This window comes from Zea mays, chromosome 1 (assembly GCF_902167145.1).
Source record: "Zea mays cultivar B73 chromosome 1, Zm-B73-REFERENCE-NAM-5.0, whole genome shotgun sequence".
Classification (NCBI taxonomy): Eukaryota; Viridiplantae; Streptophyta; class Magnoliopsida; order Poales; family Poaceae; genus Zea; species Zea mays.
The window spans coordinates 305255364-305279145 of NC_050096.1; the positions used below are offsets into that span (position 1 = coordinate 305255364).

At 46.8% G+C, this 23782-nt stretch overlaps 3 protein-coding genes across 3 annotated transcripts; 1 reads left to right on the forward strand and 2 right to left on the reverse strand.

Moving 5' to 3' along the window:
* The first annotated feature begins 7686 nt into the window (after positions 1 to 7686).
* On the forward strand, positions 7687 to 12699 carry LOC103644325 (aspartokinase 1, chloroplastic-like). The gene is made up of 12 exons (NM_001301567.1): positions 7687 to 8170; positions 8285 to 8367; positions 8463 to 8503; positions 9099 to 9253; positions 9890 to 10039; positions 10125 to 10220; positions 10666 to 10782; positions 11019 to 11138; positions 11239 to 11331; positions 11418 to 11534; positions 11925 to 12041; positions 12173 to 12699. The coding sequence occupies exons 1-12, from the start codon at positions 7778 to 7780 to the stop codon at positions 12395 to 12397; spliced, it is 1707 nt and encodes a 568-aa protein (NP_001288496.1). The 5' UTR covers positions 7687 to 7777; the 3' UTR covers positions 12398 to 12699.
* A 192-nt stretch (positions 12700 to 12891) lies between these two features.
* On the reverse strand, positions 12892 to 14204 carry LOC100191639 (putative DUF2301 domain protein). The gene is made up of 4 exons (NM_001137068.1): positions 13580 to 14204; positions 13439 to 13509; positions 13260 to 13358; positions 12892 to 13195 (listed from the first exon to the last, which is right to left on the reverse strand). Exons 1-4 carry the CDS (start codon positions 14169 to 14171, stop codon positions 13085 to 13087), a joined length of 873 nt encoding a protein of 290 aa, NP_001130540.1. The 5' UTR covers positions 14172 to 14204; the 3' UTR covers positions 12892 to 13084.
* Positions 14205 to 14623: 419 nt separating this feature from the next.
* On the reverse strand, positions 14624 to 23160 carry LOC100277542 (uncharacterized). Its single transcript, NM_001151070.2, has 2 exons — positions 22581 to 23160; positions 14624 to 14925 (listed from the first exon to the last, which is right to left on the reverse strand). Exons 1-2 carry the CDS (start codon positions 23056 to 23058, stop codon positions 14759 to 14761), a joined length of 645 nt encoding a protein of 214 aa, NP_001144542.1. The 5' UTR covers positions 23059 to 23160; the 3' UTR covers positions 14624 to 14758.
* Positions 23161 to 23782: the final 622 nt, after the last annotated feature.

Consider the following 23782-nt stretch of genomic DNA (forward strand, 5'->3'; position numbering starts at 1 on the left):
CATTAAATGTAAACTTAACCTCCTCCTGTCGTTCCTTTTGAACTGACTGCAAGGAGGAGCAAGCCGAAGATTTGGCCTGCTCGGGCCAAACTATTTCGGCAATGTAAACTTTCTTTGGTTCATCGTCCGAACTACTTTGATTGTGTTCTACTATATGGACATTATGATGAACCGTTCTGACTAGTTCTTTGCTTCGGCTTTCACAAGCCGAAGCTCTCTGATGTAATTGTGCTAAAGTGAAGAACTGGATGCCTTCTAATCTCTCTTTTAAATAATAGCGCAATCCATCAAAGGCTATTCCCGCCAGTTGTTTATCTGTTAAATGAATTTGAAAGCATCGGTTTCTCGTACCCTGGAATCTCCGGATATAATCACTAACCGATTCATCCTTTTCTTGTCGTAGGGCCACTAAGTCTACTAAATCTAACTCATAATCACCAGAGAAAAAATGTTCATGAAATTTTTGTTCTAAGTCTCCCCATGACAAAATGGAATTAGGAGGGAGCGTGGCATACCATGTGAATGCAGTCCCCGTTAAAGATAATGAAAATAAACGCACACGGAATGCTTCGGTGTCGGCCAATTCTCCTAATTGTGCTAAGAACTGGCCTATGTGCTCACGCGTGCTCTTTCCTTGGTCACCCGAAAACTTTGCAAATTCGGGTATCCTGGTTCCCTGTGGGTATGGGTGGTGATCAAATCGACTGTCATAAGGCTTCCGATATGATTGCCCCCCAGGGACCATGCTTACTCCGAGCTTATCTCGTAACGCCCCGGCTATTTCTTCCCTCACTATATCAATGGCAGCCGGTGCGAGACCACCGGCTCTTTGATCAAACATAGGTGGGGTCGGCTGGATGTTAGCATGTTGTCTTTCTCCCCATTGGTTTGAGCTACGTGGTGCATTTCCATTTACCCTATATGGCTCATAGGTTTGATCGTTTCTTTCCGGCCCTCTGGGTGGGGCCAGAAAGCTTTCCTGGGCTCTAGATCTTGAATTAATGGGCTGGTGCATTGCATATTGTGATGGGAAGTGTTGCTGGGATGGGTGAGGATTCAAGTAACAATCTTCCTCAAAAAGGTCATATGCGGACTGTCCGGACATTGGCCCGGACCGTCTGTAATTATGTGCGGACCGTCCGTCGTTGTATGCGGACCGTCCGACTGGGTAGTTTAAATTCGGTGCCCTATGTGGTGGCTCGGGTGCGTGTCTAGGTAACTCATTAAAAATGGGCCTGGTTGTGGCTGACCCGGACGGTCCGCGCTCGCGAGCGGACGGTCCGGACGTGTGTAGATCGGCTGGTTTACTGCCGGTTTGCGTTTGCTCAGGGTACGTGTCCATCGGCATCCCATAAGGGGGTTGTGACTGGTCGTGACAACCTCTAACCGATGTATTACGTGTATTATCTCCTAATTCAAACTCGTGTGAAGGAAAATTTGCTACACTAGATTTATCAAATGCACGTACTAGTCTCCTACAATCGTTTTGCATAACCCCTATGATATTTTGCATCTGTTCTCGTTGTTCGTCTATGTAAGCTTTAAGAGATTGGAGTTCGTTGGTGCTACTTACATTTGGGGTAATCGTAGTAGGTCGGAGCGAAGCCAGATCTGTCGCCCGTTGCCGAACGACTTTGTTGTTCCTGTCCACTTTGAAGTCAGCCAGGAACTTCGCCTTTGCTTCTTGGATCAGCTGCTCCTGGCGCTCCTCGAACAGGAGCTGTTCTTCAGCCGGCAAGGCTTCCCATGTCGGTGTGATGATATTGCTGGTGGAAACCTCAGAGCTATCCTTTGAACCAGCCATTAAGGGCCGATTTGATAGGTCTATATGTGTTGTCCCCAGCGGAGTCGCCAAAAAGTATGTTGACGCCTTTTCGGAGCGCCAAATACTCAAGAAGAACCGTGGCGGTGCCCTCTGCACAGGGGCGGACGGTCCGCGCGCGGGGCCGGACGGTCCGCGACCTGGTGCGAGGCGCGGTGGTATTCTCTGCGCAGGGGCGGACTGTCCGCGGCCAGGGGCCGGACGGTCCGCGGCCTGGTGCTGGAGCTCGGGTTCCCTGCCTGACGGCCGGACGGTCCGCGCCCTGGGGCCGGACGGTCCGCGCGTACGCAGGGGCGGCGGAAGATCGCCGACGGCGCCTGGATCTCGCTCCCGGGAGGGACCCCGTCGGGGAGTAGAGATCCTAGGTGGTGTCTAGGCTCGGGCTGGCCGACCTAGACTCCTCTAATCGACGTAGAGCCGAAGAGAGACGAAGAATTTGGGGATTGGATAGCTAAACCTAAACTAGACTAGAACTACTCCTAGGATAAAATGCGAATAAAAGTTGTATTGATTCGATTGTTGATCACAAATCGGCCGTATACCTCTCTATTTATAGAGGAGGGGGGCTGGACCCTTTACAAACTAATTTCTGAGCTTATCCTCTGATTTTAACTAACAACCGTAGCACAAAACGCGGAACCCTAATCTATTCTGCGCACGCGCGGACCGTCCTGCCCACAGGCGCGGACTGTCCGGACCGCGGACCGTCCGGCCTCAGGGCCGGACCGTCCGCGCGCTCAATTTGGTGCTCAACAAGTACATTTGAATTAATGCTATGATAAGCATCAACTCTATTACAATAAATCAGATTTCTGAACCTAAGCTTTAATTAAGTGTAGTGTCTGAGCATTTGCTTGTTTATTATATGAAGTTGGAAAGTCAGTAGATCGGACAAGACCAGATACAACCATATCACGACGAATATCAAGATATCTTAGCACTATGCAGAACCATCCTCAAAAAGTTTCTGATTGTAGCCACCATCCAAAAAACTTGTCAACAGAAAGTACAATATGTGGATCAGGAGCAAGAAGTTTGGAGAACAGCACAGCAAACAGAACTATGTATGAAGCTGGATCACTTTCATCTTCTGGAGTAACAATGTCAAATGACACGGAGCCGGAGAAAGTCTGGCACTACAAGGATCCTTCTGGGAAGGTTCAGGGTCCATTTACTCTTTTGCAACTATCAAAGTGGACAAGTTACTTCCCATGTGATCTGAGAGTATGGCTTACATTTGAGAGTGAGGAGAGAACTTTGCTGTTGACTGAAGTGCTTTCAAAACAGCAGAAAAGATTTCACTCAGGCTGCATCACATACAAGCAGCAAGGCAACGTTGGTTGGCACTGGACAAACAAGGAACAACCCTAGTGTGGATCAGACCAATGCTTTCTCCCCTGCTGGTCATAGTGTGGTTAGTTCTTCAGGAATAACTGTTCAGTATAATAAGTTGGGCAGTCGCTTGCAGCCGACCAGGTCTCGCGCGACGAGTAGCTTCCGGGCGATCTCGAGCCACCGGGCCGGCTCGGCGCGGCTGCGGCCGCCGCCGCCGCCGGAGAAATCCATGTGTGGTGGAGATCTCCATGGTGGTGGGCTCCACCTGCGCCGCGCCAGCGGCGGCGGGAACGCCCTGGGCGGGGCCGCGTGCGGGGCCACCTCCTCCTTCCCCCGCGCTCGTCGTCGCCGCAGCCCGGGCACGAGCGGTCCCTGCTCGACGGACTGCTGCCACGAGAGGAGCTGCTGCTCGGTGGTCTCCAACACTGTCAGTGCCATGTCCGTGGACGGCAGCAAGAGCAAGCAGCAGGCGCGAGCAGCAGGCCTCACGTATATGGTAACGGAAATATGACGGCGTGAGTTTGAGATTGTCATTACCTGTTAATAGAGTTGGTATGTCCATTTTAGAGTGTTGGCTATGCCCAGCTTTTCTATAATAGAGAAACCCTCGCCTAAGCCTCTATTTCGTTGAAGCCGCATCCGTCGTGTTTCATAATGTCAAATCTCTCGAGAGATGATGGAGCTCAAGACGCTCGTCACCTCCTCTAGAAGATGGGCGTCCTCGCCAAGATCCGGTGCCTCATCCACACCATCCCTTCATTGATCTGGTGCCTCACCCTCACCCTCGCCCCACGAATCTAAATTTTCATCCTCTTCAGATTGGGGATCTACCTTCGCTTCCGCATTTTCCTTCCCAAAATCATCGCACACGTCTTTTCCAATTTCCAATGTGCACATTCTGAGCGCCTTGGCTCTTTTTTGGGTAGGTTCTTGTTTAGGAATATGAAAGAATGCTCATGCATTGCTCAAGAAAAGTTTTTCTTTCACCACATCCAGTTTGTTGTTCTAGCCCCCATTACCAATTTATGTGCTCATTTTGGCAAAACTCGCTTGGAGCATATGAGATTGCTCGCACATTGCTGAAGGAAAGACTCACCTCGTATTATTACGTTGGTCTAGTTGTCATCGCCAATTGGAGAGTCTGTTGGTTACTCCACCACATTCATGAAGCTCTGTATTTTAAAAAGCCTCCCCGAAAACTCTAAAATTAGCTAGAATTTATAGCTAGGCTCTTGGAGTTTCTCTTAGCCATGATACGTAGTATATAATATTTTTTCTGCAACAAATATGTACAAAAATCTGGTTTAACATTACAAATCATAGAAAAAAGTATTAACTTGAAAAATATGAACTGGGTTAGCTACCACGGCTACAATGGACACCGTATCAAAAACTCTTCCAAATAGTTGCATTTTTCAAGCCATACATATTAGCACGACCAGTAGCGGAGGGCAAAGAAAAAATATGGTATGGCTAAAAAATAAATTTTGCAAAAAAACGTGAATCAAACTCAAGACCTGTTGCTATAAACAAGGCACCACAACCGCCACACCACATTTTGTTTTGTTGTTATAGTGGAAGATATAAGAGTTTTTAAAAGTATAGTATGACTGATGCCACACTAAGTCATAATGGCTCCTCCGCCACTGAGCACGACTACCACCACGAGTGATGAGGGTATCATTATTATTGATATAACCACACCAATGACCCCCTACACCATTCGTAGCTAATTAAGGACCAATGACACGAGTCTGTGCACGTAAACTTAATTATCAGGTGAACTCGTTCCTTGCTGTTGAAGTTAATTCTTTTTTAAATGAGGTACTAAAGCATGGTGAAAACTTTATCATGCTTAGGTGTTTGGGAGTTGAACCATCTTAGAGTGAAGAATGCAAAAAGGTGATAAAAGTTGTTGAACCCGAAGGGATTTTGTAACTACAGCAAGTGCAAGTTGAAGAGGGCATATCTTTCAACTCCAAAGACCAATTAAGGCAAATAAGCACTTGCTGGAAAGTTCTCTTTGTTTACTTCTTGGTGGAACAAGAATCAATTAGAGATACCAAACGAGGCATCCAGAAACTGTCAAGATAACTTCATGACTCCACCAGCCCGAGGAAAATCGTAACTGCAGCAAGCACCAGACTAAATAGAGCATATCTTTCAACTCCCAAGGTGTTTAGTGCAAATAAGTATTTGTTGGAAATCTCTCTTCGTCTACTTTATGGTGGATGAAGAATCAATGAGAGAAACCAAACGACACGTCTAGAAACTGTCGAGAGAGCTTCGTTCTCCACCAGAACTTCTTTCTATTCCTCTATTTAAGCAACTAGCTGTCACCAAAGAACTTGGGTTTTTGTTTGATATAAGTTTAGCCTTTGCTACTTACTTGTAAACGTGTGCATCGGCTAGACCACTCGGATACTTGAAATAGAACCCCAACTCTATCAGATCCTTGAATGTCTGATTGTTATCTTATTCTTACTTGTTCTCAATTGCTTGCAGGTTCAAGACTGTTCCTGGCACGACAAGAGCAGCAACAACAGGAGCCGGTGTAACTATCGCTAAGACGCAGCACCCTTGTGGTTGCTGTAGTCGGATAGCACAATGTCGACCTCCACCCAAATCGTAGTTATCAGGAGACGGTGTACCAGTCGCTCAAGACGCCACACCATTTTGGTTGCGGTAGTCGGACAGCTAACGTCGGCCTCTAACAAAATTTTCGCCTCCATCATCTCTCATCGAAAGATCGGGCTCTCTTTCTACCCGTTGAGTTTATCAACGAGCTATGGTCATCATTTTTTTATTGTCTACATACCGTAACCAATATTTTTGTTTAAGGAGTTGTTAAATGGTTGTTAAATGTAAAGAGGAAATGAGGTTAAATGAGAAGTTGTTAAGTTTAGAATGTTGTTCAGGGAGGATTGCTGAAGAAAAAGTTTTTATGTTAACTATCTAAATTATTGATTTAGGAAATCTTCTGCCACCTGATTGGTATACTGCACACGTCCATCCAAACTGACAGCGTGCGTTGACCAAGCAATATCCCTTGTTTGGTTAAATGTGTAAAGCGATACTGACTTTGCACTCATAGATACAGCTTAGGACAAAAACATATATCTTAGCTGCATGTGTGAATACACGAGGAAATACCGTTTCCCACTGTCCAGGCTCGGGCTCGCCCAAGCCAGGCGCCGCTCGCCCGACGCCCGCCTAACCAATCAGCCGGCTAGAGAATCCCTGGAGCTCTTACTAGCACTCATGGTCATGGACGAGATTTTGATGCCCTTTGCTGCGGTGCAGTTCCATTCCATGCAGGTGCAGGTGCAGGGTCAGGCAGGCCCACAGGTTTTCAGTACTCCAGCTCCACTGGGTTACCTCAATCTAAACATGTTTCAGTAATAAATCCGAGTGCGCGATAAACACACAAGTACGTACGATGAAAAAGAAGATGAAGCGCATGCTAGTTGCTGATAACCTCTGCTGCATTTTTCAGTTCAGAGCAGCGGATTGCTGGGTGCCTGCTGCCTGGGCAAGCAAGCAGGCCAGCAGTAGATTGCCTGTCTCGCCGTGCCACGGAAACTATCGCTAGTGGCCAGTGGGAGTGTACTCACAGTCACAGATGGTTCTGGAAACACACTGCACCATGGCACATTGCATGTCTGCGACTCCCGGGGTAGTCTGGGATCTTCACTGGAAGTTTGAATCTCTTTATTTTAGAAAAATTAAAATTCATTTAGTAAAATAGCTTATTTAGCATGGAATTCGACATTCCACCGCTTTTTAAAGTTCTTATATAAGGTTATCTAAAATTCATAAGATGGTGGATAAGAAATGATTTTATGTATTACTAGAATTTGTTTCAACTGTATGACTTAAAAGATGCTCATCAACTAAGTCATCTATAGTAAAAATGTAGTACATAAATACCTCCGATATATAGCTAATAATAAGATACTCATATATTTTGCATAAAACCGAATTAACTTAATTGATATATATATATATATATATATATATATATATATATATATATCTAAATTATGATCATTAGAATGGAATTCAATTATTTTGCATAGAAATTATTTGGAAAAACTATTTGGAAAAACGGAGTTCCTAGACCTAGACTAGCTCTCGGTGTATGCACGCCTGCACGGGCATAATAGAACAGACAAAAAAAACAAAGGGCAAAATAAGCTTCGCCACAAGGAAGGATCCAAGCCGCGCGCACCACCAGTCCAGCAGCGTCGCTTCCAAGCGGGGTCCACCGGCGTCCGGTACCGGTACGGCCCGCCCGCCCGCTTTTTTTCCCCCTGCGGCTGCGGCCCTTCCGTCCCACTGGTGGGGTCAACGTCAACCTAGCCGGTGGGGTCGCGGCGAGGGGCCGACGCGCCCCCGGTGTTTGATCGGCGCCGTCCGATGGGCGGCTGACCCAACGGCCCACCGCGCTTGCGCCGTCCGTTTCCGCGCCGCAGCAGCCGCCTATATAAACAAGGCGCCTCCCGTCCCAGCGCCCCGCTTCCCTGTCTCGCCGCCACCTCCTCTGCGCTCCCCGTTCCCCAGGTCGCGCGCACCCGCTCCCGCACCGGAGAACCCACCGCACGCCGGCCTCGTTCCGAGATGGCGGCGGCGCTGCGCTTCCCGGGGGTCGCGAGGGAGTCTCTGTCTCTGGACGCGCCCGTCGCCGCCTCCAAGCTCGGGAGGGAGCGGCGCCCGGCCCCCGCGAGCGCGAACCCGGGGCCGCAATGCTGGAGGCGGAGGAGGGGCCTGGCGGTGCGCTGCCAGACGGGGTCCACCGCACCGCCCGTCCTTAGGACGGAGGAGGCCCCCGCGGCTGCGGCGGGGGCAAGGAATGCCCAGGCGGGGTTCACCGTCGTCATGAAGTTCGGCGGCTCGTCGCTCGCGTCAGCCGAGCGGATGCGGGAGGTGGCCGGCCTCATCCTTAGCTTCCCCGACGAGACGCCCGTCGTCGTCCTCTCCGCCATGGGGAAGACCACCAATAACCTCCTCCTGGTACCCTCCATTTCTACCTCTCGGCGCCTGGGCCTGGGCCGGGGCGCTCGATTCTTTTGCTTACTAGCTAGTACAAGGCTAGATGCGCGTGTGCCTGATTCGTTGTCTGTGTAGGCCGGCGAGAAGGCGGTGAGCTGCGGCGCCCCCAAGGCGTCCGAAATCCCTGAGCTCGCTGTCATCAAGGACCTGCATCTTAGGTGTGTCTCGGTCTCGATTTGCCTTTTGGCCGCCTCTGATTGATCGTGTTTCTCCAGCATCTGGACCTGACCATGCGTTGTTTTGTTGTTGCCAGGACGGTTGATGAGCTCGGTTTAGATAGGTCGATTGTTTCAGGTATGTTGTTGTTTGCTCCACTCTGCTCTTGGAACGCCTCAGCTGTTCCTCTTGCTCTATCAGGAATGCTTCTGTTAGCCATACAACGGGATGTCGTTCTCTTGGATGTGCCAAAGTTTTCTCTCCCCTAAGTCTGAATAATAATTCCTGGTGGATGTATGCATGTATTCTCTTGGATGTGCGAAACTTTTCTCCCCTTAGTCTGAAATCTGAATAATAATTCCTGGTGGATGTATTATGGTCGCTGTCACCCATGCACCATGCCACCGGCCACCATTTTACTGTGTGCGCAATAGGGACACTTCGTTTATCATATAACAGCTCCTTCTCGATTTAACTATGCCAGTCCTCGCACTTGTTAAATAATTTAACGCTACCAGTCTCTATACCTGTTATTTTAGCCAGCAAACCAGAAATGACAGAATGGATGCTAAGCTGTAATACCACTGTGATACAAGTTATACTTTAACTGCAGTCCATCATTGTGTCCTTTCTCTTCGGCTAATTCTCCTTTTAGCACTTGTTTATCTTCCAATCAAAGTACCTTTCAGAAGCACTACTCAGACAGTGCCTCTGCCAATGTTTATTGCAACAGGTTTATTGGATGAATTGGAGCAACTTCTTAAAGGAGTTGCTATGATGAAAGAGCTGACCCTTAGGACAAGAGATTACCTTGTTTCCTTTGGTGAATGTATGTCGACAAGAATATTTGCTGCATATTTGAACAAACTTGGGAAAAAAGCACGCCAGGTGAGTCAAATGCTATGCTTCTATATAACAACAAATGCTTTTAGTTATAAGCAAGTTGGGGTAGGTGCTATGCTTCTATACACGCATACTACTATTTAATGCTTATTGTTTTGTCTGTTGGAAGCAGAGGTCCTTTAGCACAGGCAACATATGAGGGTTGCCTAGAATTAAAATTTGAACTGAAAGTTTGGATTCTAGTCAGACAACCATTCTAACCTGTGGTAGAATAATGTGTGAATGCTACTACTCCATAGTAAGATGATCTCCTATGTCTGGAAGTCTGGAACCTGGATAGTGCCAAAACATGTTCTCTGCTCACTGGTTACTCTGTGAAGAAAAGTAGTCTTTGTTTAACCTAACTTTCTTGGACTAAGAAGAGAAGTCAGCTTTTGATTCAAACAAGGGCACACTTGAGAGTAAATATGCCCTCGTATTTAGTAGCACACTTAAAACTTTCCTGGCATATTACTGCATGTGGGTGCCTTGAAATTCTGGGCAATATTTCTTGGCATAAACCATCTGTTCATGGTGCTAAGATCAGATGGATTTGCCTCTGTCTTTGTAGATTTGGTCCACAAATAAAAAACCAATTTCAAGCCAACAATATCGTAAACTAATTGTTGTTGTTTTGGGCAGTATGATGCATTTGATATTGGCTTTATAACCACCGATGATTTCACAAATGCGGATATTCTTGAAGCCACTTACCCTGCTGTTGCGAAGAGGCTACATGAAGACTGGATGGATGACCCTGCTATTCCTATAGTCACTGGTTTTCTTGGGAAGGTATGTACTTCTACATGATTCTGTTGAGGGTGTCAACTGTCAAGTTTCCTTTGTTTGGTTTTGTAATGATGCACATCAATTTCAGGGATGTAAATCATGTGCTGTCACCACTTTAGGCAGGGGTGGTAGTGACTTGACAGCTACAACCATTGGCAAAGCCTTGGGATTAAGAGAAATCCAGGTTTGTTTTTATTTTTCAATGTTCCAGACTTCCAGTCTCAGATCCTTAGACTTTCTCCAGCGGACAGTGTAAACTAGGGGACACGAAACTGTAGACGACACTGCTTGACTTCGTTTGCAGAGTGGAGTTTGAAATAGGGGATGAGATAGGGGATGGAATAGGGGATCTACTGGAGATAGCCTATGATGCCTGTAAAATATTTTTGCTTGTTTCAGGTTTATTAAGTTTTTACGCGACAGTTGTTCAAGGCTTTAGATCTTAAATAATATCGTCGTTGCTACTTTTTTATGTTTTTGTTTTTTCCCCTTGGTGTATCATGTTGGGTTTCTTCTATAGTCTACCTCAACTTGCTGGTTACTAACAGGCTCTGTTGTTAAAGACTTAAGTTGTTTTGATCTTTATGAAAACTAAAAGTCTCTTGTAACACCTTTACTATTTTTTAAAGGTTTGGAAGGATGTAGATGGTGTGTTGACATGTGATCCTAATATATATGCAAATGCTATACCCGTGCCCTACTTGACTTTTGATGAGGCTGCTGAGCTTGCCTACTTTGGTGCACAGGTATTTCACCTTTATTTTTTAGTTATGATTTGTTTGATCAAATAAAATATTACTTGTTGCACCTAAAAGCTCAAATTTTAAGCCAGAAGATCTAGTTTATTATACATGGTCATTCTCGTTGGCCTTTGTTTTTTTCCATTTTTTTTGTTTTTGGTTAAGAAGTTGGATGTTATGGCAGATATTTTAATTACCGGTAAATTTGTTCTTATTTAACTTCTGATACTTGTCTTTTGTAGGTTTTGCATCCCCAGTCAATGCGACCGGCTAGGGATGGTGATATTCCAGTGAGAGTAAAGAACTCATACAATCGTCATGCACCTGGTACTGTCATCACTAAATCCAGAGATATGAGCAAGGTTTGTTGTGTTTGTAGATTATGATTTTTCTTGTGTAATATCTCATTACTGCTCTGCCGAGTTCCTTGAAAAGTCAGATCTACCCTTTTTTTTTTTGCAGAGCATATTGACTAGCATTGTGTTGAAATCTAATGTTACCATGCTGGATATAGTGAGCACAAGGATGCTTGGCCAATACGGGTTTTTAGCAAAGGTGCATTAAGCAACTGATGTGTCTCATTTGTTTGTTTCCACTATACCTATTTGTTAGCTTGATCATATTTTTATGTACATTCGCAGGTATTCTCAATATTTGAAGATTTGGGCATCTCTGTTGACTGTGTGGCTACTAGTGAAGTCAGCATCTCGTTGACTCTAGATCCATCAAAACTATGGAGTCGTGAATTGATCCAGCAGGTAAGCATCTGAGTAAGGAAATATTTTTTGTTCAACTTTCAGCAAACAATACAGGCAGTACTTCCAATAACAACCGGCTACCAAATGTTTTACTCTGCATTTGTTATCCTCTCTGTTCAATGGTATGATTAAGCTAGGAATTTTGAAATGCTTGGTAAAACCTAAATTACACATTTTGTAACTATGAGTTTTGATCAATATGGATTCTTGCAGCAGTTGAGAACCCACGATAGCCTTTTAGGTACATGTTAAACTTACAGAACAGATAACATATTGAATTCTTTTGCTGTTTTTGCTTCTCATAGTTTTACTTTGCAAGTTTAACCTGGCATTTTTTTTCAGCAAGTTTTTTTACTGCCCTCATTCTTTTTTTTTACAATGATGTGGCAGGAACTTGATCATGTCGTTGAAGAGCTTAAAAAATTTGCAGTTGTTCATCTGCTGCAACGTAGATCGATCATCTCACTGATAGGGAATGTACAGCGATCGTCATTGATTCTTGAAAAGGTCATAGCTTTTCATGATACTACTTGTAACATGACATCTTGTGATTCTGAACTTTCATGCTAGGTCGTGCTTTTATTTTAGATAATGGACATGAGAACATGAATGGCTGACCCTGTTTTGCTGCATGCCAGGCATTCAACGTTCTGCGAAGAAATGGTGTTAATGTCCAGATGATCTCACAAGGGGCGTCCAAGGTGAACATTTCCTTGGTAGTCAATGACAGTGAGGCAAAACAGTGCGTACAAGCCCTCCATTCAGCGTTCTTTGAGAATGGCTTCTTGTCGGAGGTAGAGGGAGCTGACGTTCCCCAGAACGGAGCCTCTCTGAACTCAAATGGCGCTGTCTATGGAAACTAGTCGACTCTGCAACTGATTTCTTCAAAATTTGTGTACCATTGGTAGGTTGAATGGTGGTGATTCATAGCTATTTATTTAGGGCATCAGTCATGTTGGTGCAAATTTTCTTGATGTTTTAAGAGCTTATTACCAGAACAGTCTGCATGGTATACCTTGCGATTGGGTGCTACCAAGTAGTAGCCAATGTCTTGGGGATCTGCCACATGTTTAAGGCATTCCAAGGCTTATATGTATCTGAGTTGTATTGTATGTGAGAACTATTGAGTTGTATTGTGGTGATTAAGTTTGGTAGTTTTAGACTGAACTCGGTGGATGGTCCATTATCATGCAAGCGAATGTGGTCTTCTGTTTCTGTTACCATTATCTGTTTGCTCATCATATGTACGTTCATAGATAACTTTTTCTGTTTCCTCCACCTTCCAATCAAGTAGTGAATTTTGTATTTACTTGATTAAGGCATGGGAGCAACAAACTAAAATATTGTCAACGACTATAACAACAAAACTGCTTTATTTAGTTACATCTTACCTGTGATCTAACAGATTTGTAATTACATCTCTATTGGAACGTGTTCTCGTCTTCATGTCTTTGGGTGTATTTGTCAAATTTCTGGAGCCATAATCATATACATGAGCTACAAACATTCACGGACGAACTATTGGCTGCACCAAGACAAGCTACTCTTTTCTACTCAAACAACTCTTGCCCCTTTTGCCTCTCGAGTTTCTGGATCCAAGCCTTCTTTTCCTCTTCAGGGAGAGCGTTGAACATGAAAACAGATTTGTCTCCGACGTCATCCTGATTGGTGACATTGTCAGGTCAGGTTCGAATCAGGAAGCTGTCACTGGCAGAGATTGTTTACCTTGATGGGCTGCTGGAATTTTCTAGCGGCGAAGATTGTGAAAAGAAGCATCCACAGTCCTAAAAGACCTGCCTTTGTGCTGTTATCCATTAAACCAGACTGCACAAAGATTGTAAGACAACAGAAGCAGATACCAACAGTTTGAGGAGATAAATGCTAGTGGTTGGTTTCTGAGTTACCAAATGCCCAAGAAGAAGCCCAGGGATAAGAAACGTCAAGATGCCAGCTTCCAGTTTCCCATAGCAGAGACCTGTGGGTGGAATGGATGCAGTTACTGCCAACATCTTTCCTTCCTTGAACAAGCAGCAGCATCCGCATACCTTCCTTGAAGACGAGGCCAGTGAGCGCGGCGAACGTGGGGCCGACGAACCACAGCGCGGCGGGGTGGTCCAGCACGTACTGCACGAGGCCCTCATCCAGCGGGCGGGCGGCGACGAGGTAGGTCCCGACGGAGCCGAGCGCCCCGGCCGCCCACAGCGCCTGGAGGAAGCGCTTTATCGGGGTGACGTAGATGTGGATGAGGACCAGCGACAGCCCCAGCCCCGCGGCGCCGGCGGCGTACAGGAGGTCGGCGGCGCCGGTGACGGCGGAGGCGGCGGGGTTCCCTTCCGGCAGGAACGCCGCGGAGGACGCCGCCACGAAGGACGCCGCAGCCGTCACCAGCCCCGACCGGTACAGCAGGACCTCGCGCACGTCGGAGTCCTCCAGGGTCCAGGGACCGTAGGCGCCGTCGTAGACCGTGGCCTGCTCGGGTGGCAGCCCCGCGCCGGGCCCGTCCCCGACGGCCCGGAGCCTCGCGCCGGCGCCGCCGAGGGGGTAGGGCGGTGGTCTCTTGGTGAAGAGTGGGGCGAGGCTCGGGTGAGGCGGGAAAGACACGAGCCGCGGCGAGAGGAGGAGCGCGGAGGCGGCCATGGTGGTCGGTCGCGTCGCGTGGGTTTCTGGAGGCTCTCGGTCTCAGAGTCAGACAGCGGATGCGTCGGCCCCGATATTTTTTCGAGCGCCGTTCGTTTCCGGTGACGGTGGCCAGTGGTTGATGGGCTGCGTACTGGGCGTTTGAGAACGGAGGCCCAAGAAGTGATCGGGATAGTTGACAGGCCTTCTGGTCTCGAGCGATGCACGGATGAAATCAAAGCCCACACAGATACTACCTCCTCGAGCGTTTCCCTGGGCGGCCTGGCACACGTGTGTGTTGTGCTGGAAGCAACGAAAGCTAGCTGCTCCGATGGTAGATGAAAGACGTGCAAGTTTTGTGGTTTTCGTACAGTCGTCTCGTCATGCTATTTGTGCATGCCGATGTCTTTCTTTTTTTGCTTTTGTTTCCGTCTCTTCCTCAATAGTGTCACGCAGTCCGCAGAGCTCGTGGACACCACAAAAGCCACACGTTTCGCTCAGAGATAAACAACAGACAGGCAAAAGATTACATACATTACTGCGCGTACGCTGTGCACATATCGATCGTATTTCTCCAAATACTGAAGCTGCTGCCGCTCGTGGGGACCTCACAGCACGCTCCTGGGGACGAAGCTGCTGCCGCCAGCGATGGTGGTGGTGGTCTCGTCGGCCAGCCCAAGCCCACCGTTGTTGGTGAAGCAGTACTCCGGGGCCTGCCACGCCGCGTCCTCCAGCACCGCTCCCACCTCAAAGCTCATAACGTAGGCGGTCCTACCTACACACCAGCAAATCACCAAGCATATATACACACCATTTTCCATTAGTCTATCTCTAACAGCTTACTCATACTAATCTCAAATTTCAAACAGCATTTTATAAACAATATAATATACATTATAAAACAATGTTTTGCATGTGTTGGCCGTAGCCTTAGTTTGCCAACCTTAAGTGATAAAATAAATCACAAAAAAGTTGATAAGTCATTATTTTTTGAATAAGATGAGTGGTCAAAGTTTTTTAAAAAGTCAACATTATCATATATTTATGAATGGAGAGAGTACCATTTATAGTGGCTAGGGTTACGAGCTAGAGACCCGTGATGTAACTCTCACGCTTGGCTGAAAAGAATCATACAAATGAACAGGTCTAGGTATTCGGTTCTTAGGGTGTGTTTCGGTTCTAAGCGAATAGACCGAAGTTTAGCAAAAAAAAAGGGAAATAACATAATTTTAGCAAAAAAATGTGTAGATGACTGAATGGATGATTGTTGTTCTGGAGGGGCTGTGTGTTTATATACTTAAGATTTGGGAAGGATATATCACTAGTATAAAAAGTCGCGGTTCTAAACACATTTATACTGTCGTTTTTTAGAACCGTCAGTGCTAGTGGCTAGTAGAAAAAATCTAGGATAAAAATAATTTCTAGTGGGGTCCTTAAGAAAACCGCCACTACAAATCATGGATTTCTTGTGACGGTTTTCTTAAGAAACCGCCTGTAGAAATAGCAATGTCGCTTGATAACTAAAACCGCCTATAAAAATTAAACTCCACCGCATGCTTTGAGCTCTTTTCTACTAGTGTATTGGACCAAGCCTAAAGTTCTATTGGTCTATTGGAATTCTATTACATTTGGGTTTTTTCGGTTCATTAGGTTTTCTCAGGTCTAGAGCCGAAATTACTTGGGTTATTTTAGTTCTCTGAAACATGGAACCGAAATTACTTGGGTTATTTTAGTTCTCTGAAACATGGAACCGAAATTATGTTCGGGTTAATTTGGTTCGGTTCTCTGATTTCGGTTTATTTTGACCAGATCTATATATGAACACAAAATATGATTGGGGGCCAGCTATCATAAATTATGGGCAGGTTTCACAATCAGGCAAGCTGCAGGGCCAAAGTTGCTAACGATGTTTGTCCACAGACACATTTTTCTACTGCTTGGTGGTTGTCTTCAAGCCTAGTGAGACTGACAGAATGGGAAACAAACTGGAGCAAATGCGACTGATAATAGTCTAGAGATGACCTAGGTATTCCAAAAAGAATAAGTGCATGTGCATGAACTGGCTTGCAACCAAAAAAACAAAGACGCCGAGTGAACAGTGGAGACACACTCTTGCTCTTACTGCCCATTCTGATTAAATTGGACGGTTTAGGAATTGTTCGGTTAGGGATGGATGGAGGGGTTAAATCCCATCCTATTTAATTTGAATAGGAAGGAATTTAGTCACCGCTAGTTTGGAGCTACAAAAATAGATGGGATTGGAGAGCCTAAAATCTCTTTCTTATTCAACAATGAACAAGAAGAAGATTTTAGTCACTTCAATCTTTGGGAGAAGTGTTAACTACTGGAATACTACTGGGATTCGAGGGGCAGAGATCAGATGTAGAAAGGAGGAGAAGGCTTGAGGTGGAAGAAGACGTGAACAAGGGGGAAGCTGTATTGTTTATATTTCTATTCTTCGATGATTTCCTCCCATATCTGCGCCTGGGTATATATTCTACCCAGTGAATGGACCATACCAGCATACTCTATTTTTCCCAATGGCCCACAACTCACGCCAGCCCACTCCGGTTCAGATAACCGAACATTGCTGTGTCGCTCTCTTCGCGCTCTTCCTTTGTCTGTCTTTACTCAAGACTGCAACTTCTCCTTTATTTCATCAGCTTGATCACACTCCGGCAATGGTCTGCTAACATTCCCCTCTTCTTCAAATGTGGCTTGTCCCCAAGCCGGTGCTTGCGGAAACGGGAGTCTCAAGGCATCTGCATCTTCCCAATTAGCCAGCGGAGAATTCATACTAGAGCATACCACCTGAACTTGGGCCACTAGAGAATCCCCACGCTAAATCATGCGTGTGTTAAGAATTTGCATTGGAACATGAAAAGCATCTTGCTCAGTAAGTAAACTAGGCACCACATTCATTTATCTCCCACCACTGCTTTCAACATGATTAAAAACATCAGAGCAGCCAAGTTGTCCTTGTGTGCTTCTGCATCTTTCCTCAATTGCTCGATGTTTATGTTACCCTTGACATGAGTTCCAACAGCAACAATTTTCATTCCAACCATAGCAGCATCTGCAGGATTCGTGCCGTGTGCTGATACAGGAATGATGTCACGGTGGTGGTCTCCTCCTGTGAGCGTGCATAACAGGTTGCCTGGATCAAAAGCCAACCAAGGCCGCTTTGGCAGGATGGTACTGGCCACGATCAGAGATTGAATCCATAACCGTAGAGAGATGGCCCAGGTTATAAGACTTATTTGAACGCCATCAGCAAGTATCACCAACTGCAATGGTCTTGCTGGATTATGCATAACTAATGTATGTGAGACACCCATAATGTTGAGGAGTATCTTGGCCTTGTTCGAGTGTGTGGCGTCGAATTCCTCGGTGCAGCTGGGATGCAGTGTCGCATAGGCATACTGCTGGGAGGTGACCGAGAGTAACCGTAGTTCCACTACATTTGCAATTTTCACCATCAGTCCCACTATCTGCACTCCCGATCAGGGCCGGTCCTGAGATTTCAGGGACCCGGGGCGAAACCAAAAATTGGGGCCTTTAAAGCTTTATCTATAATTTTTTTACTTTCTTCTAAGTTCATCGGCAAATTTTTTATATGATAAAAAACTCAAATATATCAAAATAAATTCAAATATGTTTACATATTACCTCAAAAATTTCTTCTAACATTTCTTGATGTGAAGTCGTTGATAATAGTGTTACTATCAACCTTGTCCAATAATTTCTTCTCAATACATAAAGTGGCTAATCCGTTGAGCCGTTCTTGAGACATTATTGACCTTAAATAGTTCTTCAACAATTTCAACTTTAAAAAGCTTCTCTCAGCTGATGCAACAGTTACAAGCACAGTAAATAATATCTGGTAAGCGATTGAAATATTTGGATACGAATCCATTTGCTGAACATACTCAAAGATCTTTATAGAAGACATTGGACTTTCAGGTAAACTTAGCTTCAAGCAGTTGAAGCCGTGACCTGTGTTGTGATTTCGTGAATAGGCAGCACAGCAGGCCTAGGGACCTGCAAGAAGATGGCAGGACTGCAATGTGAGGTGATCAGATGGCAAGGGCGGCAAGCGCAGGGCACAATCGTGCAAGGGCAAGGCTTTCGCGTGCGTTTGCGGCGGCCGACGGTGATTAAGTATTCCAATTACCGTGGTGTCCAGGCAGTTGAATTGACATGGGCCTAATTGGATTAGTTTTATCTGGACCTGGCCATAATACGTATATACATTGTATGTATACCTAGGGTGGGGCCCCTGGAATTTTGGGGCCCGGTGCGGCCGCTCCGGTTGCCCGCCCTCAGGACCGGCCCTGCTCCCGATAACTGAGGACTCAAGCGATCACTGAGGAAAGTGAGAGAGGATCCAAACTCAATAAGCACCATCAACTCGAGTTGCTCAATTTCACCACTGAAGGATGGCCAAGGTGGAATCCAGTCTTGAGCACCATCTCCCGGTATCACAAACTACACGGGCTGCACGGGTGGTGGCCATGGTTGCTTATGTAGCACTGAATCCCATCTGCAACTACATGAGTGCGAGAAACAACTCTGTATGAGGTTAACACAATTCGTCAAACACCTGGTGGGCAAGGTGTTGAGACCCTCGTCCTTCGCCTCGGGCACCACCCATTGCAGGATAGAGGAAGCCGGAGATGGAATCGCGTCAATGTAGGAGTTGATCGAGAGTCTGTCCTCGCTTGGGAGAGTGAAGAAGTCGTGCGCGAGGTGCACCATGCTAGCCACCGGCGCGGCGTCCACGATGTAGTTCATCACCTGGAAGATGGCCCGCCACGCGTCATTGCTGCCCTCGAGCGACACGACCAGATAGGCTATAGGTTATGAGGGCTTAAGGAGATATAAATACATGATGAGCCATGTGTAAAGGACATCAAAGAAGAAATACCAGAACTCTATCGAGAAACCTTTGTGCTCTATCTTCATTTTCCTTCTTCTCCAAGTATCCTTCCCAGCGGAGCACTTTCCTCTCTAAATATTCCAACCTACCGAGCTCTTCTTCTAGTTCTCTCCATTCCCTTCCTAGGGATTGCTAACATCTGGTATCAGACTAGCTTCCTGGATCTGTCGTGCCTCATCCCGCAGCGTCCCCGTTCGTCCACTATGGAGTCATCTGATGCTATCGTTCGCAAGGTGCTCGATGCAATGCACCTGATGGAAGTCCGCCTTACCGAGAAGATTACCGGTCGTTGTGACATCGTTGAGCGTCGCATGGACGCACGGTGCGATGAGCTCCACTGCCGCTTCACAGCGCGCGGCTACACCATCCAGCAGGAAGTCGATGCGGTCATCTATGACGAGTCAAGCGACCACGACGGCTACGGCGCGGCGCCCTTCGATATCAACGGCTCTGGCGAGAAGTCCATCTTCGACGATGGCCCCAGCTTCGACGAGGAACATTGTACCTTCAGCGCCGACAACGCGCACTTCAACGACGTGCTTCGCGCCCACTTGTTTGATTCGTTCCTCCCGACGACGACGACGGTGAAGGAGACGCTGCGTGCGTCGTTCATGCGTGAGGAGGACAAGCGCCCCAAGGTGCCACACGACCATGGATGCAGCCAAGGCGGTGCAGAGGCTGGCCGACCTGGAGGCGCTGCGGCGCCACAACACCGAGGTGCGCGTGTGCCGGGAGGCCGACGTGAAGGTGCGTGCTCTGGACGCCATTTCCAGCCACGACTTTCGGTACCGCAAGTACCACATCAACGAGATCGAGATGGCCACAAAGCGCTTCTCCGACGACCTCCAGTTCGGCGAGGGCGAATACGACCCCGTCTACTGCGCCTCCATGGGCCACACCCCTATCGCCATCAAGGGGCTCCGGCCCGACGCGCGCTCGCCAAGCGCATCTGGCGCAACACCACAACGTACGACTACTACCACCAGATCTTCGTCCTAGATCGTGAGCCGCCCAACGGCAAGTCCGACGAGCCACTGCGAGTGAACAACTTATTCCAGCACATCAAGGGCATGCTATCCGGCAAGAGAGCCGCCGTAGCCGAGAAGCTCGGGCTCACCGACAGCCAGTCTGCATCTACCTTGATTGATGCTCAAGTGGTGTTTGATGAAATGCAGCAAAGTGATACCTCGGTTGGCATCGCACATGATGCCTTCAACACGTTCTTCAGTGAGATTGGTGTTAACGAGCATGTGACCTGGATCATCTTCATCGCTGTCAGCTTCACGGCAAGTGCGGTCTGGGCACGGGCCGCGAGGCGCCTGGACGGTGTTGTGGTGGCGGACAACAGAAAACTACGACAAGCATCTGTGGACGGCCGGAAGATGCACTGCTACGAGCTGCTGACCGATGAGGCATTGGAGTCTTGGAGAACGCGCAGCTCAGGACAACATCCAAGGAAAGAGTACCTGGAGAGCCCTAGGGCCGATCTGCGGTGCATGGCCGAACCAACTATCGCTAGCATCAGAAATGCTCAGGCTCCCCTTTTCACCACTATGTACGAGCTTGAGTATGAGAGAGAAGAGGATGTCATGTTCAGCTTCAACACGATATTCTATGAAAATGGCCAACAATCTGACGTCTACAACTTCCATGTAGTGCCCATTGTTTCAGATACCATCAATGGAATAATTGGGACTATAATTACTTATGGTCAGTCTGGGGCAAGCAAGACGTATAGCATGGATGAACCAAGCATTTTGCATCACAATGAACAGAAAACTGGACTAGTTCAACGAGTTGTGGATGAGCTTTTTGTATGTTTGGGATCATCAGCGAGCACGTGGATTATGAAGTTGCCAATGGTGGAGATATATTTGCAAAAAGTGAGGAACCTTCTTGACTTGTCCAAAGACAACCCGCAGATCAAGGAAAGTAAAATCCAAGGAATTTACATCTCTGGAGCAATAGAGATATTTATCTTCAACAGTTCAGATGTCTTAGAGAACCTTTTTCCAGGAATTGACAACAGCGCTGTTGGGAAAACACATATGAACTTGGCTAGCAGTAGAAATAACTGCTTATGCATTTTCTCAGTACAATATGAATCCACTTCAGATGAGAGGGTACCATCAGGGACGATTATACTTATTGATTTGGATGGTTCTGAGAAAGTTGGGACAACTGGGGCTGAAGGACGGGGTCTTGATAAGGCGAAGACAATCAACATTGTCATTGACTCACTAAGCTTTGTTTCAGTCACAATCTTCCAGCTTGAAGGGATTGTATTGGGTCTAATCGCCAGTGCTGTCAGATTCTCTGATCTGGGTGCTGTCAGCAGTGGCCAAGGCAATTTTTCTGTCTTTGTTTGGGATCCTGGTGATCGCGCTGTCATGTTGCTCGCTTCAGGTGTTGTTCTAGTGTTGCAAGAGCTGCCACATTTCAGATGGAGGGCTGCAGAGGCGTGATGCATTCAACAATGACGCTAATCAACAACAGAAGAAGTTGATCATACACCGTCAGCGGCTTGGGGGCAAGCCGCATTTCAAGGAGTGGGGAATGTTAGGTATACTAGATGGGCTATGGTCATGTGTACTAGATAGGCTATAGGTTATGAGGGCTTAAGGAGATATAAATACATGCTGAGCCATGTGTAAAGGACATCAAAGAAGAAATACCAGAAGTCCAGAACTCTATCGAGAAACCTTTGTGCTCTATCTTCATTTTCCTTCTTCTCCAAGTATCCTTCCTAGCGGAGCACTTTCCTCTCTAAATATTCCAACCTACCGAGCTCTTCTTCTAGTTCTCTCCATTCCCTTCCTAGGGATTGCTAACAAGAAGGTGATTGAGAGGACTAAAATTCTCTTTCTATTCAAAATTGAATAGAAAAAAGATTTTAAACCCTTCAACTCCACTTGAAGTGAATAGAAAAATTCACTTCAATCTTTAGCTCTTGCTCTGAAATATGCTCTCAACCCTCTTCAATTTCTATGCAACCGAAAAAGACCTTAGTCGAAAATAGAGATTATGGGTCTGATTGGTTCCTAGGAGTTAACAAAAATATTAAAAGTTAGTCACTTTAAGAGCTAAAGATCTAAACAGAATGAGTTACAAGTTTGAATTATTTTAGTCAGTTTTAGCTCCTAAGGAGGCGGCAAAATTTAGGGTCGGTTTGGATCCAGGGAGAAGTGACTAAAGTTTATTCACTTTATAGATTAAAGATCAAAATATGAAGAACTAAAATTAACCAAAATAATAAAAATATATTCTTTTAGTCACTTTTAGTCTATAAGGAGGAGCTAAAATTTTAGTCAGTTTGCTTTAACTCCTGAATCCAAACATGCCCTTAGTCAGTTTACTTTAGCTACTCGATCAGGCCCTATGTATAGCTCAACGTCGCAGGTAGCATTGTCCAAATCCGCTCTTGAGGCATTCAAACCGACACGCCAATTGTGTTCGATAAGTGAAAGAAATCAATGCAATCCACAAGTTACCTGTGTAGAAGACCCACTTGACGGGTCGCTTGGTGTTGACGTCCTCGTAGTAGGTGATGAAGTCGGCCTTGGCCCAGACGTGGCAGTCGAATCCGCCGGCGTCGCGGCGGCCGAGGTAGACGGCCCCGGGGCGGAGCCAGTCCGGGCGGAGGATGCCGACCCCGACGGCGGCGGAGCGGCAGGTGCGGAGCGCCGGCGTGTAGAAGAAGGAGGTGCCGTTGTTCCACTCGTTGTCGTAGTATGGCGCGTCGGCGGCGAGCTGGTAGCGGATGACGTGCAGGTTGCGGCCGCCCGGCCAGTCGTACCAGAGGTCGGCCACGGACATGTTGCCGTGGTAGTCCATCACCAGCGTCGCGTGGAACTGCGGGGGCCATGGGGTCGGGGTCGGGTCGGCCGCGGCGGCGGCGGGTGGGACTGCCGGGAGGCATAGGAAGAGGAGAAGGACGGCGAAGTTTACGGGGTGGTGAGGCGGCGTCATCGCCGTGACTCCGTGCAGTGGTGGTAGCGGTGAACTTGTGGTGGTGGTTGGTCGGCGTTGGATGCTCGCAGAGGCTGACTGAGTGACTGGCACCGCGGAGGAGATAGGAACAGCGGGGACCTGTGGGCCAAAAGGCCTAAACCACTATATGGGTTCGACCCGTAGGTTATGGGCTGTGGGAAAAAAGCCTAAAGCCAATATACGGGCAGGTCCATAAACGTTAACAACCCACCATCCTCTTCATGATAAAGTCAATTTTACCATCTTAAGTTCTTAACACCTGTTTGGATTCCATAAACTAATGAATAGTTGCTAACGGGTAGGATAAAGTTTGATCAAATTTCATCAAACAGTTGATAGGGTCTGTTTTGGAGGGCTTCACTTCAAAATTTTCAGATTCGTTATATCTTCTTCCATCCGGACAGGTCTAGTTTACGAGCTCTAACTTAAAAGAAAAATTGAAACTAAAGGTCAACTTCATAAAACTTATGAATCTCATAAATGGATGCTTCACAAACACTGTTTTTATACATCTTTATAAAGTTGCACAAAAAATACCCACCATGCCATCGGTTTCACAACATACCGCTTTGGTTCTCTCGTGACAACCACTAAACATTAAAGGTAATCAAGTAAGCTGACACAAATCAATTGTGTTAGAGAAGCTCGAGTCCATGTGCAAGTCAAACACTCCCTGAAACCCACCTCAGTGATTTGTTGAAGC